At 33.2% G+C, this 16,638-nt stretch overlaps 1 protein-coding gene across 3 annotated transcripts; it reads right to left on the bottom strand.

The window, feature by feature from the left end:
• Window positions 1-1,734: 1,734 nt before the first annotated feature.
• On the bottom strand, window positions 1,735-13,033 carry LOC135137792 (uncharacterized). 3 transcript variants are annotated; one of them, XM_064067524.1, is made up of 4 exons: window positions 12,912-13,033; window positions 10,667-10,833; window positions 2,766-10,469; window positions 1,735-2,688 (listed from the first exon to the last, which is right to left on the bottom strand). In XM_064067524.1, the coding sequence occupies exons 2-3, from the start codon at window positions 10,751-10,753 to the stop codon at window positions 2,802-2,804; spliced, it is 7,755 nt and encodes a 2,584-aa protein (XP_063923594.1). In that variant the 5' UTR covers window positions 10,754-10,833; window positions 12,912-13,033; the 3' UTR covers window positions 1,735-2,688; window positions 2,766-2,801. The 3 variants fall into 3 exon arrangements, with proteins under 3 accessions (XP_063923594.1, XP_063923593.1, XP_063923595.1); XM_064067523.1 differs by having other exon boundaries at window positions 1,735-2,665; XM_064067525.1 differs by lacking the exons at window positions 10,667-10,833; window positions 12,912-13,033 and having other exon boundaries at window positions 1,735-2,665; window positions 2,766-9,664; window positions 9,741-9,919.
• Window positions 13,034-16,638: the final 3,605 nt, after the last annotated feature.

The following is a 16,638-nucleotide window of genomic DNA, read 5'->3' as shown; positions in this document are numbered from 1 at the left end:
CTCCGAACCACTATTAAAATTGATTCAATCCTATTTATTTGATAGAGAATTCAGAGTTAGATATCGTAATTTTACATCTGTTGCATTTGTACCCACTTCGGGCGTGCCACAGGGTTCCAATCTGGGTCCATTGCTTTTTCTATTGTTTATCAACGATCTTGCTGAATCTGTATCTTGTAAAAAGTCATTGTTCGCCGACGATTTCAAACTCTTTTCAATCATCAATTCAGTCAGTGATTGTTTTCTTTTCCAACAAAATTTAAACTCGGTGACCCGCTGGTGCGACAGCAATCGTCTCCAACTCAATATTTCCAAATGTAGAGTAGTCTCTTACTCAAGAAAACAAGACATTATCACCTACTCGTACAATGTAAATGGTATTCTAATGGAGCGCTCACAAACATTCAAAGACCTAGGTGTAGTTTTTGACAGCAAACTTGCTTTCATTGACCACATTAATACAACCGTTAACAGTGCTTCTAAAATATATGGTTTTATCTATAGAAACTGTCGTCGCTTTTCCAATGTTGAAACTATCAGATTATTGTTTTGTTCGCTTGTAAGGTCGAGATTGGAATATGCTTCCTTAATCTGGTATCCTATTTACGATGTACACTGTCTTAGTTTAGAATCGGTTCAGAGACGTTTCCTCAAATTTATGGTATATTTAGAAGATGGTATTTACCCTCCGAGAGGTTGTGAGCAATCCCTATTACTGTCGCGTTATAATTTACTATCATTAGAAACTCGTCGTAATATAATTGCTGTTAGATTTGTATATAATCTTTTTCATAACAAAATCGATTGTGCTGAGCTTCTCAGCCAATTCAACTTACTAGTACCTCGCGTAAACTCCAGACAACAGATGTTATTTTACGCTAACTTTAGCAGAACCAATATGTCTATGCGATCGCCTATTATAATTATGTCCAATTTATTTAATAAAATTTCACACTTATGCGATATGAACCTTGATTCACTTCGACATATTGTTTCATGTGTTATAAACTTAGAATAACTTTTTTTCTCCTCCTGCATCTGCCTATCTTATTGTTCAGATGTATATTTATGTCGCAATGAAGCATGTTTATTTCTGTACTATTAATAGTTGTACAATTTATATTTTGTTAGTTTAGTACTGTTACTACTTATTTAGTTGATGTTTATTTGATCCTGTAAATGGGTGTCATACCTGTTGGAATCAATAAAGTTATTATTATTATTAATATCATTTTGCACAGTTTCGCAAAATTTGTCTGTCTACACGACATTCTCAAAATATATCCAAGATTTCATATCAGTTTCACACAGAAGGAAAAATTGGGAAGTACCTTCCAGTTATAATAATATAAGAGTACATCAACCTCTTGAGATGGTTACGCTCTTCAAAAGAATTATTTATATTTAATATTTTGCGATTTGAAAGAAACTGTAGGGTGCTTCGCAACGTGCCGCACACTTTAAGAACTGTAAAAACGTTTAATTATAGAGCAATTTTATATATTTTGTGTTGTACATCTTTCAGGTGTGTCTTGTTTGGTTGGTTTTTAAAGTAGAAACGTACTGTAGTAAGATTCGTTTGTTGAATATCTGATTTCATGTTTGTCACCTTATTCCATAACCGAACTTATCTCATCTCTAAAGCGAAACCAGTACCATGTATACTTCAGATCATAGTTTCAACAAGGATTTAGGTTTTAAGATGGAAAGGGGTCCTTAAATTAAACGCAAAAGTATGAAGGGAGCATCTTTTATTAAATTTTGTCAAAGGGCCACCGAAAACTATGGTTCCTCTCTGGAGAAGGGAAAAAGCTGTGAAATAAATCTCCATGAGACTTATTTACCCAGCTGCAAAACCTTCTCATCTTTTCAAAAACAAAATAACAAATTTAAATTATAGTTATTTATTATACAAGTGTGTTATGTATGTATGGAGCGAATGCCTAATTTTCTCGAGTGATTTCAAGCCATAACACAAGAGTGTAATATAAAATTTTATCCAACACATGTACAAAAACACTTTGTAAAAGTAACAATAATTTGAACTTACAAGTGAGTTATTTATCCCATTACTTGTCTAAAGTGAACACAATTATAATAGATTTATATGCATGTGTTGGATAAAAAATTTTACAACATGACGTAGCGCAGACTGATGCCTGTTCAGTGGTTTTATAATTGAAAGGGAGGAACAGATTTCCTTTCTTTCAAATTTACAACTTACGAAATTAACATAATATTTGAGTTGACGTTATTGACTAAAATAAATAACAGAAAGAGAGCACATATCACAGATCGTGGGTTATCGATTCAAAATCCTAGACTGACGTAGAAGCTGACGTTTAATAGCCTAGAAACTAATTTTCTTCCAACCTCTAATATTCAAGCACAATATATTCAGCAGTTAGGTCTTAAATGCAATATTTTTAACTAAAAATCCAAAGTAGTTAATGGTAATTAATATAACAATGATTACTTCTTCAACAAAGATAACAGAATGCAAAAAATAAAAAATGACAAACCAACAATAATATCTAACATATAATCTAATCTAAGTGACTAATTAATCTACATTAACAAAATCTCCCATATAAAATTCCTTCAAATCAATCTTGCAACTGCGTCCAGAAGACTTCCATATTTGGATGATGACAGAGTTACGATTCTAAAACACGAAAGTAGCAACAACTAAAATTTTTCAGATAGGTATATAAACTAAAACTGTAATTCAAAAACAGCCAGATTTTTCAACAAAAAGCACTAACCTCAAAATTACACTACATATTGCTACTTCTAAAGCATTAGTCATCCTCTTTTCCTTCGTTGGCCCCTTGGATGCCTTGGTTGTTAGTGCTCTTCTCAGTTAATAATTCTTTTACATTTCGATTGTCTCCTAACGACTGTGATGCATAATGGAATGCATTCTTGTCGTTTTTGTCCATAATATCAGTGGAAGCGCCGGAATCTAATAAAACTTTTACGTTTTCATAAACCCCTTCTAGGCATGCAAATTGCAAGGGAGTAATTCCATGTTTATTCTGAACATTCACGTCGATGTTTTCCTGAGTCAATAATAATTCGATCAGATCTCGATTGTTTTTCCTTGATCTTGATGCATAATGCAACACGTGGTTGTTGTCTTTGTTGGTAATGTTAACCGAGGCACTGGAATCTAACAACATTTTTGCATTTTCATAAACACCTTGCAGACATGCAACTTGTAAAGCGGTCGTTCCAAAATTATTTTGAACGTTTACGTCGATGCCTTTCTCAATTAATAATCCTATTATATCTCGATTGTTTTGCTGTGACTCTGATGCATAATGTAAGGCATTGTTCTTGTCGGAATTTGCAATGTCAATCGAAGCGCCGACATCCAGCAACGTTTTTACATTCTCATAAACACCACTTAAACATGCAAGTTGTAAAGCGGTCGCCCCGTTTATATTTTGGGCATTTACGTCGACGCCTCTTTCGGTCAATATTTTTATTATGTCTTGATTGTTTTGCTGCGACGCTGATGCATAATGCAACGCGTTTTTATTATCATTGTCCATAATATTAATACAAGCCCCGCAATCTAACAACGTTTCTGCATTTTCATGAACACCCTTCAGACATGCAAGTTGTAAGGCGGTCGTTCCACTGCTATTTTGAGCATTTAAGCCGATGTCCTTTTCAGTTAACATTTTTATAATGTCTCGATTGACTTGATTTGATTCTGATGCATAATGCAACGCGTTCTTGTTGTTTTGGTCCGTACTGTTAATAGAAGCCCCGATGTCTAACAAAGTTTTTGCATTTTGACAGACACCCGTTAGACATGCAATTTGTAAAGCGGTTGTTCCATTTTTATTTTGGGCATTTAAGTCGATGTCTTTTTCGGTCAATATTTTTATTACAACTTGATTGACTTGCTTTGATCTTGATGCGTAATGTAAAGCGTTATTATTGTCTTTGTCTGTACTGTTAATAGAAGCCCCGAAATGTAACAACATTTCTGCATTTTCTTGTACACCGTTCAGACATGCAAGTTGTAAAGCGGTTGTATCATTGTTATTTTGGGCATTTACACCGATGCCTCCTTCACACAACAATTTTATGACATCTCGATTGACTTGTTTTGATGCTGATGCACAATGCAACGCGGTCTTGTTGTCTTTGTCCGTAGTGTTAATAAAAGCACCGAAATCTAACAATGTTTCTGCATTTTCGTGAACACCGGTTAGGCATGCAAGTTGTAAAGCGGTTTCTCCATTGTTACTTGGGGCATTTACGTCCATGCCTTTTTCGATCAATATTTTTATTATATCTCTATTGATTTGTTTTGATTCTGATGCATAATGCAACGCATTCTTGTTGTTTTGGTCTGTACTTTTAATAGAAGCCCCGATGTCTAACAATATTTTTGCATTTTGGTAGACACCCGTGAGACATGCAAGTTGTAAAGCGGTCGTCCCATTTTTATTTTGGGCATTTACGTCGATCCCTTTGCCAATTAATAATTGTATTATATCCTGATTGTTTTGCTGTGATTCTGACGCATAATGCAACGCATTTTTGTTGTTTTTGTCCATACTGTCAATAGAAGCTCCCTTGTCTAACAATATTTTTGCATTTTGGTTGACGCCCGTCAGACATGCAAGGTTTAAAGCGGTCGTTCCATTTTTATTTTGAATATTTACGTCGATGCCTTTGTCAATTAATAATTGTATTATATCCCGATTGTTTTGCCGTGATTCTGACGCATAATGCAACGCATTTTTGTTGTTTTTGTCCGTACTGTTAATAGAAGCCTCAAAATCTAACAAAGTTTGTACATTTTCGTGAACGGCCTTCAGACACGCAAGTTGTAAAGCGGTCGTTCCGCTTTTATTTTGCGCATTTACGTTGATACCTCTTTCAGTCAATATTTTTATTATATCTCGATTGACTTGCTTTGATTCTGATGTATAATGCAACGCGTTCTTGTTTTCTTTGTCGGTAATGTTAATAGAAGCCTCGAAATCTAACAACGTTGCTGCATTTTCATGAACACCGCTCAGACATGCAAATTGTAGGGCGGTTGTTCCATTTTTATTTTGGGCATTTACGTCGACGCCTTTTTCGGTCAATATTTTTATTACATCTTGGTTGACTTGATTTGATCTTGATGCGTAATGTAAAGCGTTATTATTGTCTTTGTCTGTACTGTTAATAGAAGCCCCGAAATATAACAACATTTCTGCATTTTCGTAAACTGCCTTTCGACAAGCAAATTGTAAAGCGGTCGTTCCATTTTGATTTTGAACATTTATGTCAATGCCTTCCTCACTTAATAATTCTATTATGTCATGATTGTTTTGCTGCGATTTTGATGCATAATGCAACGCGTTGTTGCCTTCTTTGTCCATTCTGTTAATAGAAGCGTCGAAATCTAACAATGTTATAGCATTTTCGTAAACACCTTTCAGACATGCAAGTTGTAAAGCGGTCGTTCCATTTTCGTTTTGAGCATTTACGTCGATGCCATTCTCAATTAATAATCCTATTATGTCTCGATTGTTTTGTTGTGACTCTGATGCATAATGCAACGCGTTGTTGTTGTTGTTTTTATGATTTGCAATGTTAATCGAAGCCCCGACATCTAGCAACGTTTTTGCATTTTCATAAACACCATTTATACATGCAAGTTGGAAAGCAGTCGTTCCATTTGTATCTTGTGCATTTACGTCGATGCCTTTTTCAGTCAATGTTTTTATTATATCTTCATTGACTTGGGTTGATTCTGATGCAAAATGCAACGCATTCTTATTGTCTTTGTCCGTACTGTCAATAGAAGCCCCGATGTCTAACAATATTTTTGCATTTTGGTAGACACCCGTGAGACATGCAAGTTGTAAAGCAGTCGTTCCATTTTTATTTTTAGCATTTACGTCGATGCCTCTTTCACTCAATATTTTTATTACGTCTCCATTGACTTGCTTTGATTTTGATGCATAATGCAATGCGTTATTGTTGTCTTCGTCCGTACTGTTAACCGAAGCCCCGAAATGTAACAATATTTTTACATTTTCGAAAACTCCCTTCAGACATGCAAGTTGTAAAGCTGTCTGTCCAGTTTTATTTTGAACATTTACGTCGATGCGTTTGCTAATTAATAATTGCATTATGTCTCGATTGTTTTGCTGTGATTCTGATGCATAATGCAACGCGTTATTGTTGTCTTTGTCCTTACTGTCAACAGAAGCTCCGAAATCTAACAATATTTTTGCATTTTCGTAAACACCTTCCACACATGCAACTTGTAAAGCGGTCGTTCCATTTTTATTTTGGGCATTTACGTCAATGCCGTCTTTAAGCAGCAGCTTTATTATATCTCCATTCTCTTCCTGTGATGCAGACGCAGAATGCAGCGCGTTGTTCATTTCTTTGCCTGTAGACTGAAGGGAAGCGCCGAGCTTTAGAAACATTTCTGCAATTTCCGAATCACAGTTTAGACAAGCAAGTTGTAAACCAGTCTCTCCTTTGTTACTTTCTGCATTTATGTCTAAGCCTCTCTTAATCAATAATTTGATTACATCTTGATTTTCTCGCCAAAATTCTGATGCATAATGCAACGCATTTTTGTTATCTTTATCCTTAATATTAATCGATGCACCAGAATCTAACAACGTGACTGTAAGGTCATAATTACTGTTTCGGCAAGCAGTTTGCAAAGCGGTTGTTCCATTTTTATTTTGAGCATTTATGTCGATGCCCTTTTCGAGCAACAATTTCATTACATCGCGATTGTCTTCCGATGACATTGATGCATAATGCAGAGCGGTGTTGCCTTCTTCGTCGGTAACGTATAAATCGGCTTCTTTTCTTAATAGTATTTTTACTATTCCTAGCGAACCGAATTGGCTTGCAACGTGTAACGCAGCTAATCCCTTACTGCACTTTTTGTTTATGTCTACAGCAATGTCCATATTTCCTAATAACTCTAATTCAGCTTCATTAGGGTTTATTTTCTCTGCTAGTTCATGCCATACAGTTCTGCCTCTGGTACACGCTGCTCCGTTTTTGTGCAATACTTTTAACATGTCGTATTTACGGTTTTTACATGCTATATCAACAATAGAACAACCATCAGCCTCATAATAATAATAATCTGGGACGTTGTTTGTGTCGAAAATCTTTCTTAATAAAATATCTACAACCGCAATATTTCCTTCTCTGGGTGGCATAATGCAATCGTTCCGTATTCCATTAACTGCCGTTAGCAGCAAATTTTGAACGCGTATTTTTCGATCCATAAGTTGTGGTTTTTCAGCAATTAGAGCAGAAAACAAATTGGGATATCCTATTCGTGCTGCGTAGTACGCGAGCGTTTCTACTTTGTAATATTTGAAAATCTTTTCCTTGATATCGTTAAAATTTGCTTTCTTTGTTTCTAAAATGACTTCTATGGTATACAAACATTTCGTTTCAAGAGAATAATCTAGACAAGTGTACCTAATTAGGTTATCTTTGCTGTCAATGCTGGTGCAGTTCTGTACCAGTGTTTTTACCATTGTTATATACCAAGAAAGCTCTCGATTGTGGATGCGCATAGTATTGTCCGGATATTTTGTTCCATATGTGGATATAAGATGCATCGACGTTCGCCCAGCTCGATCTGTCCTGTTCATTTCGTCTTTGTGTTTTTCAAACTGCTCCCGATTCTTGTAAATAATAGATAAATGTAACGGGTTGTTCTCCGCCAGTAATATATCAAAAATAACTCGTAAATTTTTGTATCTTTCAGTAAACATAACTTGTTTTAACAAAGTCTCATCTTTGTGCTTTTCCAGCCAAACACAGGTCAGGTATTCTGCACAAATAGAGTGCTCAAATATCGGGTTACCGTTTTTACTTATTTTCTTGATTATTCCATACTTATCGCCATCTGTTTTTATTTTGTTCATAAAATCTTCAAATTTTTGAGAATTCAGCTTTAAATTTTCGAAATCCTTTACATCCAAACTTGATTTTAAAGCGGAAACCTCGTATTGTTCCAAGCATGCTGAGGGGATATCTTCAAATTGACCTAAGGTTTCTTTACTTGCTATTTTATTAAGAGTATATGTTATTTTTCCAATCAAAAACAAGTGATACATTTCTGTTGGAACGAAAATATTTTTTTCTTCGATGCTTTGGTAAATATCATCATTATCAAAAAGCTTTTCTGTAATGACTTGTAACAGTAGGGGATTTCCTAATAATTCTTGGTAACTGTTAACGGCTACACTTGTAAATATTGCATCAAATATTTTCTGTATTTGTTCTTCTCTATATTTTCTTACAAGTTTTTCATGCATATATATTTTCTGTTCTTCTTGACTTAGTCCGTGCATTTTGATTGGAACTATATTTAATGTTTTTGATAATATTTCGTGTAAATTATCTCTTGATGAAATCCATACGCCGATTCCTCTTGATGATGCCTCTTTTACGAAATCCAGGATAATATTTAAGTAAGAATTATTAACTTCGTTTAAACCATCAAGATATAAATGTATCTTTTTATGTTGGCACAAAATGGTCTTGATTTGCTCTTCAGTCGTTTTTTCTTTGGAATTTTCATTTCTCAGAAAATAATGCAAGATTGTTTCAAAGTCCGGATTTTTTGAAAAGAATGAATTGCATTTCCTTAGATTAACGTAACTTCCCCAATCATTTGAAGGACATGTGTTGCAAAGAAATTTCATCAGTGTTGATTTACCCATGCCTGTTGGAGCACAAATTGCATTGACTGAATTATTAAAATGTCTTGAGATATCATTTTGTACTATAGTCGTTGATTGGTCTATAAACATGGGTAACAAGTGATTCGCCTTTTGTAACCGAAGGACAGAAAATTTGTCATCAAATGTCTGAAACAGATATACATTCAATTTTTTAGATTTTTCGCAAATACGGGTGAATTGATCAATTGTGCATTGTTTTTCTGTTGATAGGATCATAATATCTTTATCTTCATTAGATTTTTTCGCTAGATAGTCGGATATTTCAACACAATTGAATTTGTTATATTTTGAGAATGTATCCTTAAATGTTTTATCACAATTAATGATTATCAATGTTTGATTATTTTGTGATTTATAAATATCCGGGATGTCCTGAGTCTTGACAAAAATGGTTGAAACACTTCTTGGTACATGGGGATTAGGTAATTCCTCTCTATTACCTACATTTAAGTTTTTTTGCGACATTTTCAACAAATCGGCAACTCCAAAAACTTTTGAAAGTTCTCCATCGATATTTATAAACTCTTTCAAACAAATTATTTTTTTTTCTTGTATGGAAATCTCCAAACTGTGTAGGAGATTGCAGCAGTACTCTGTGGTTCCGAAGTTTTTTATCAAATCTGACAAATCTTGGAAAACTTCTGCTTCAGCGAATTCACTTCTGGTGATATTTCCCACCAAAATAATTTTCTTGCTGTTAGTAGCTCTGTTCATAAGATTCACTGCCGTCTTGATTATCGTTTTATTTGCATCTTTGACTTTCACAATCAAAGGAGCCTTGTTTAAATACCACAAAATTTTGGCGAGGTCGGTAGCTTCTAGTTCGAATTTTTTCGTCACTTCATTGATTTCGTCTTGTGTAATGGCTTCATTCGACCAAATGTGATCGATAATATTTTCGTCGGTTTTGTCTACAATCGTTACAGAAAAATTCATTATTGCTTCTGCAAGGTATCCTGTTTTATGATTTTTTTTATTGTCACTTACACATTTGATATAAGGTGAAAGGGATAACCGTGTTAGTGTTGCAATGACATCGTCTCTGCTTAAGACATAATCGTTTGACCACCATTCTCTCATAAAATGTTTAAAGACTTTATAAATTTCACATTGCACCAAGTGCTGCAGTATTTGTTGCACGTGTGACTCGGTTTGTTCTAAGTTATCTTGTCCAGAAAAAAAGTAAAATCTAAGTTTGTTGCCGAATTGATCCATAAGTTGGAAAATATTATGTTCTTCTCTAGAATCTGTGTTTATCAGCAAGTTTTTATATTCGACATTATCACACTTGTCTAAACGTAAGTTCTCTCCTATTTCTATGGAGGTCTTGTTCTTAAAATCTATAGGAGAATTTGTATATAGAATACAAACCACATCATCTTTAACTATTACGTCTGAGAGGGATTTAAAATGCTTTTCAATGTCGAAGTCACGTTTTCCTGCACGCAAATCCGTTTTTCTGACACATTTTGCAGCTTCTTTATGTTTCAGTTCGAAGAGAAAAGTGCGTGTTGTTCCGTTTTTAAATTCAACTTCAATAGCAATATCATTAAATGTTCCATACCTCTTGTTGTTTGTTGTCATTTTAAAATCTTTCACATCCTGAGAAACAATTAATTTCAAAGCGTAGAACGCACACATTATTTGTTCGTAGTCTCTTCCTTGATCTATAGTGCCAGAAAGTTTTTCGTATGTCTCCAGTGGGCGCTTTGTTGACTGAAAAATTGCAAATTATTTGGATGTTTATTTACGAGTATGGTTTTACAATTATTAAAAAAAATATTTTAATTTAAAAAGTCATATTATACATAGACGAATACTTGTTTTGAAAGTATTCATAAACTGTATCCGCTACATCTGATATTCCAAATTGTTGAAGTTTAAATTTTGTGTATAAACTACGTTGAATTTACCTTTTTCACGTAAGAACTGTTTTCCTCTTGTGACGAATTAGGGTTCGTATTTTGTTTTTCTCCTGATTCATCTTCTGTTTGTTCCATCTCTTCGCGTGGTTGTTCCGTTCTTTTATCTTCGTGTTCGCTACCTGAACAATTAATTTCTCTGGTGATATGATATCTCACTGAAAATATAAACACTGTTTCAAAAATTACAAAAAATATGTATTTCTGTTAAACACAAAACGAAAAAAAAGTAAAACGTGTTTTCGTTTAGTTTAATAAATATACAATACTTTACATGTAACAAACCATATTGATTTTATGTTTCACTGTGTGCATGGTCCTAGATCGTATAATGGATGAAGTTAGTGGTGGCGGCTATAATATTGATAATACTGTTTAAACCGAGGTGAATTTAGGGAATGTTGTTAATTAGAAATCAAATGTATTTCGGCAATAATGATAAGATCCAATTTATTTTTTCTTAATATATTAGAATAATAAATGAATAGTTCGTTTTTGCGATCCAACAGAAATATAATACCCACAGTAAAGTAAAACAGTTAATTTATTTGTGTTCACATCATCACAATGGGTGCTTCTGGAAAAACTGGGACAGTATTAATGACGAATAAATTGTCGATGTTAATGGTAATAAATACTAGAAAATATAAACATTTGTAAGAAACTTTAACATTGTGCTTTTTAAACTTCAGTTTTTATGTAATCGGCACTCATCAGTCATCACTTTCACGTTAATTTCACCAACGCAGAGAAAAAAATCGTCTAAAGTTATTTTGACAAAACTTCCTTCGCCCCTGAAGTACCGGCGAAAAAATACAGATTTTTCGAAAAATTGTAAAATTAAATTTTGCTAATTTAATTTTTTTTGTGATAACCCCTATAAGTTGAAACAGGTATGTCTGAATTTTTAAACTATATATAAAGAAGCATGCTTTGCATTAGTTTCAAGTGAGTTTTTCTATACCTAACAAAAAAAAGTATTAATAATAACAGTACTGTATGCTTAAGTTTTAGAAAAACTGGAGTGAGACGTTTTTGATTTGATCAAAAAATAAATTTTCTCATTCATTAATTTTGACTCGCCACAAGATTAAATTCATGATGCATTGCATAATTCATCAACTTCTTGTGAGGGGATAAACGGATAAATTTTAATTAACGAAATTCAATGTTAAAAAACTATGTTTGCAACGCGTTCGTTGTTTTTGTTAATCAGTTTCATATTTACGGTCAAATAACTGTTTTAAGCACAGTGTACAGTGTTAAATAATTTTAGTTGAAATATTTACCATCTACGAAGGAGTTGATAGTCGGTGTTTGTCTATATTTTGAAATCAAGATACACTTTTTTAAAAGTCAATAATTTTTAGTATGGGGGGTCGAGTGGCCCTTCTTGGGGCCCTACATATATAATAATAATAATAATAATAATAATTTATTTTCTACAGGTACATAACCCAATTATAGAAAATACAAAATAACATATAAAAGAACATATAAAAACAATAATTGTTTACAATATAAAAGAAAAAAACGACGAAAACGAACGGATATGAAATGAATGGCCTAACGATCGAACAAATTGATTATACTTTTTTTGGTGGTTCGCAGACTGTCAAAATGTATGTCACATATTGATGAAATATTATTAACAATATCAGACATGATAAATATAGGAGATTTACGCAGAGTATTAGTCCTACATGTAGCTGAATAGATTGTTGTCAATTGTCGCACATTTAATCGAGGTACTATAAAATTTATTTTATTCAACAGCCATATGCAGTCTATTCTGTTGTTCAATAATTTATACATGAAAACTATACTTAATATTTTGCGCCTTACTGCGAGTGAAGTATAATTAAATATCATATCATATCAAAGTTAAAAAAAAATCATTCGATGCACAAGAAGATTAAATAAATAATATTGGTCAGTTATTAACAAAATCGGCATGTTATAAATAATTAAATGAGTTCTCCAAGGAATTCGTATCGAGATAAGATAAGACAATCTATGTATGTATTTTTAAGTATTCAATAAATATGTTTATTCCTTTGTTACATCAATGGTTTTTTATGACGTTTGCTACTTTTTGTTCACTTTTTGTGTAATCTACATATGTATGTATTTCATCAACAGGATTGTCGTGGGTGTAGAGGAACGTAATTGAAGCAAAATTTACGAAAACAAAATGAATGCTGATTTAATGGTACAATAAAACTTAAATTTTTACCTGTTACATCACTTCTTAACAGAGGTAACACACAAACATCTTGATCTATGTTTAAGTTTAGCAGAAAACCATATACTCGTTAAAATTAGCTTGCACTCATAAAAGGTAAACGCCCAAATAATTTCGATTATGGTGGAACCTACTTTACCGATAAGATATAAGATAAGTGATAAGATTAGCAAGAATTCTACGAATGTATATATATATCTACTGTACTATGTCACTTCCAAAATCGGTATATAATATTCGGAGTGACTTCCAAAATTTCTCTGTGACTTCCGATTTCGGAAGTGTTACAATGTTGCCCATAGTTTTGAAGCAGATTTGGCTATTAGGGGCACTGGGAGCTTAAATCCGACAAAAAGCTTATATATGTATCCGTTGAGTTTGACACTTACTTCACACATTCGCTGGCGCCACCTTTCATTAGTAACTCACCTGGAATATAAAGTCAAAATCGGCTATTTTGATGATAATTCATTGCCTGTATGACAGTGTTTAGTAGCCAAGGGGTTCACCTATTCAAGCAAAATAGTTTCTCAAGCATTTCAAGCCCAATATCTTATCATTTATCATAAAATTATAGTACGTCTGAGCTCCTTTTCTACAATTATTGTGCACACAATTTTCTCATTTTTTTCTCCAGCATTTCCCTAATTTCGTCATCATCGTATTCACATACGAGTTCAAATGTGGTTGTTCTTTCATTGTCCGAAATATCTTCTTCAATTAAGAATTTTATTATTTCTCTATTGTCTTCCCATGATTTTGCCGCATAATGCAAGGGGTTGTTGTTGTCTTTGTCTAGGATATTTGTCGACGCATGATTTTCTAATAATTTTTTGTAATTGCGTATTCACCATATTCACAAGCAAACTGCAAATCCGTGTGCCCATTGTTATTTTAACCGTCCACGGTGATTCCGCTATCAACAAGTAACATTATTGTATCTCAATTGGTGTTCCAAGACTCCCTATTCCACGAAACATAGTGTAATGGGCTGTTGCTGTCGGCGTCTAATATGTTTTGTAGCTACCGGTTACGCTTCCAAAATGTAACACATTAATCCCGTTATCATTCTTCGCATTTACATCAATATCAGGCGCAATATTTTCTAATAATTTCAGTTTTTCGTAGCTTTTCGGTCGTGATTGCGCTAGTGCATGCCACACTGTGTTGCCTTCGACACACCTAGCAACATTGTCTAATAGCAATTTCAACATGTCGTATTTCTTATTTTTATAAGCTACGTCAACATTCCATTGTCGCTTATATTTTTGTCCATGTGGAATTTATGTTCCAATATTGCATTTACCACAGCATATAACCATCTCTGGGTGGTATGTACCATGGTATCGGGTGGAGTTCCAGCGACCGCTGTTTGCAACAAATATTCAGAAGTTTTGATTTTGAATATTACATGTTTGACAGAATCATCAACAGAAAGACCGACGACAAAAAGAGCTTAATTTTTTTAGGATGGTCTTTATGAACAAGAAATTACAAATTGAATCAGTTTCTTAAAAAGTGTTCAGTATTTGTAGCTTTCTTTAATAAACTGAATATAAAGACACAGGAAAAACCTGGTTACAGTTAGCAAAAATAGTAATAAAAAAATTGGTCTAAAGAGTTTAGACAGTACTTCCCTCGCTGTCGGAAACTTGACGACTGCATGCCTATTGTGTTTTTTTTCTCATTACATTTTTGTAGTGGGAATTTAAAAAAAAATTGCGATGACGTCATCAACATTTTTGCAAGGACACGTATATCAGTTGGGATAGATGTAGTGTAATACTAAGAATAAAATTATTATATTCTCAAATTTTCGGGAAAATGAATTGGGTCGTTTGAATATTGATTTGTAATAATCAATAAAATAACGAAACAATTTACTCACGTATACCTACGTATCAGAGGCAACTGAAAATCGTGTATGTATAAACATTGTTAATTTAAGATGACAGGCGTAACAGCATACGTGAGAGCCAAACACAGAAACTGTAAACAAAACGACCGTCGGTTTTATTGCTTCGACTTCCGCTTATTATATAAAACATTGGGTTTTATTTTAATTCTTGACGGTGAAATTCACAATTGGTTGATTATAAACATGTCTATTTCACATTCGCGGAATCAAGTGAACGCATAAAACAAATGCAGGTCTGTAATGTTAAAGTCGATGTAAATAAGCGTGCTACCCTTATGTTTCAACCGAGTTTTTCCTTTAACAAATTTTGTGTCTACCAAATTGGGTTGGTTGGGGTGTAATACTAATAATAAGTGTTGCCTTTAATTTAATCAATAAAATAAATTGACTTCATTAATTTTTTTGAACCACCTCTTAAGAAAATCTAAAAAATATGAATGGAATGATAAATCACAAGTACAAACTCATCATATTTTTTGCATTTTAGATAGGATTTATTCAGCAAAATTTAAGGGTGACGTTATCAATTTTTTTAGGAGGGATGAACAAATACATTTTGAACAAAAGTTTACCATGCTTATAATAACTTTAAAATATTCCCAAGATTTCAAAGCATTCGGTTTTGTAATTCCTGATTAAATCGATAAAATAAATTCACGCCTTCATTAATTTTTTTGAGTCACCCTGCATATGCAAATCCAAAAATATGAATGGAATGATAAATCACAAGTACAGACTCATCATATTTTGTACATTTTAGATACGATTTATTCGGAAAACTTTTGAGCTGACGTCATCAGTTTTTTGTAGAAGATAACCAAATATATTTTGACTAAAAATTTATTATGCTCTTTATAACCTTAAAACATCTGCAAGATTTCAAAGCATTCGGTTTTGTAGTTCCTGATTAAATCAATAAAATAAATTTACGCATTCATTAATTTTTTTGAGTCACTCTGTATATGCAAATCCAAAAAATATGAATGGAGTGATAAATGACAAGTACAGGCTCATCATATTTTGTACATTTTAGATATGATTTATTCGGCAAACTTTCGAGCTGACGTCATCAAGTTTTTGGAGGGGATAAGCAAATATATTTTGACTAAACATTTATTATGCTCTTTATGACCTTAAAACATCTGCAAGATTTCAGAGCATTCGGTTTTGTAGTTCCTGATTAAATCAATAAAATATATTTACGCATTCATTAATTTTTTTGAGTCACCCTGTATATGCAAATCCAAAAAATATTAATGGAGTGATAGTTCACAAGTACAGACTCATCATATTTTGTACATTTTAGATATGATTTATTCCACAAACTTTTGAGCTGACGTCATCAAGTTTTTGGAGGGGATAAGCAAATATTTTTTGACTAAAGATTTATGATGCTCTTTATAGCCTTAAAACATCTGCAACATTTCAAAGCATTCTGGTTAGCAGATTAAAAATTAAATTTCAAAATGTTGTTTTATAATTTTGATTTTTTTTCCAAAAATCTGGACGTTTCGGGTGAAAAGTCGATTCAGAGTTGTAAACTACATGTGTAGGACTATGTTATTTTATACAATTGAAAACCCATTTACTATGTACAATTTTGAAGTGACGTCATCGCTTTAGTGGTGGGGATGATTCGACAAATTTTGGTTAGCGTTTTACCATCTACATGATATACCTAATATAAATACAAAATTTGACAACAATCGGCCCAGTACTTTCGAAGATTATCTGTCTAATAAAAATCCGGGACGGCAGACAGACGGACAGACGGACAGACAGACAGACGGACAGACAGAC

The sequence above is a fragment of the Zophobas morio genome, unplaced genomic scaffold (assembly GCF_036711695.1).
Source record: "Zophobas morio isolate AGI-343-1 ecotype UQ-CSIRO unplaced genomic scaffold, CSIRO_AGI_Zmor_V1 ptg000030l, whole genome shotgun sequence".
NCBI classification, from domain to species: Eukaryota; Metazoa; Arthropoda; class Insecta; order Coleoptera; family Tenebrionidae; genus Zophobas; species Zophobas morio.
Note: the sequence above shows the minus strand (reverse complement) of the source record. Positions and strands in the feature narration are given on the sequence as shown.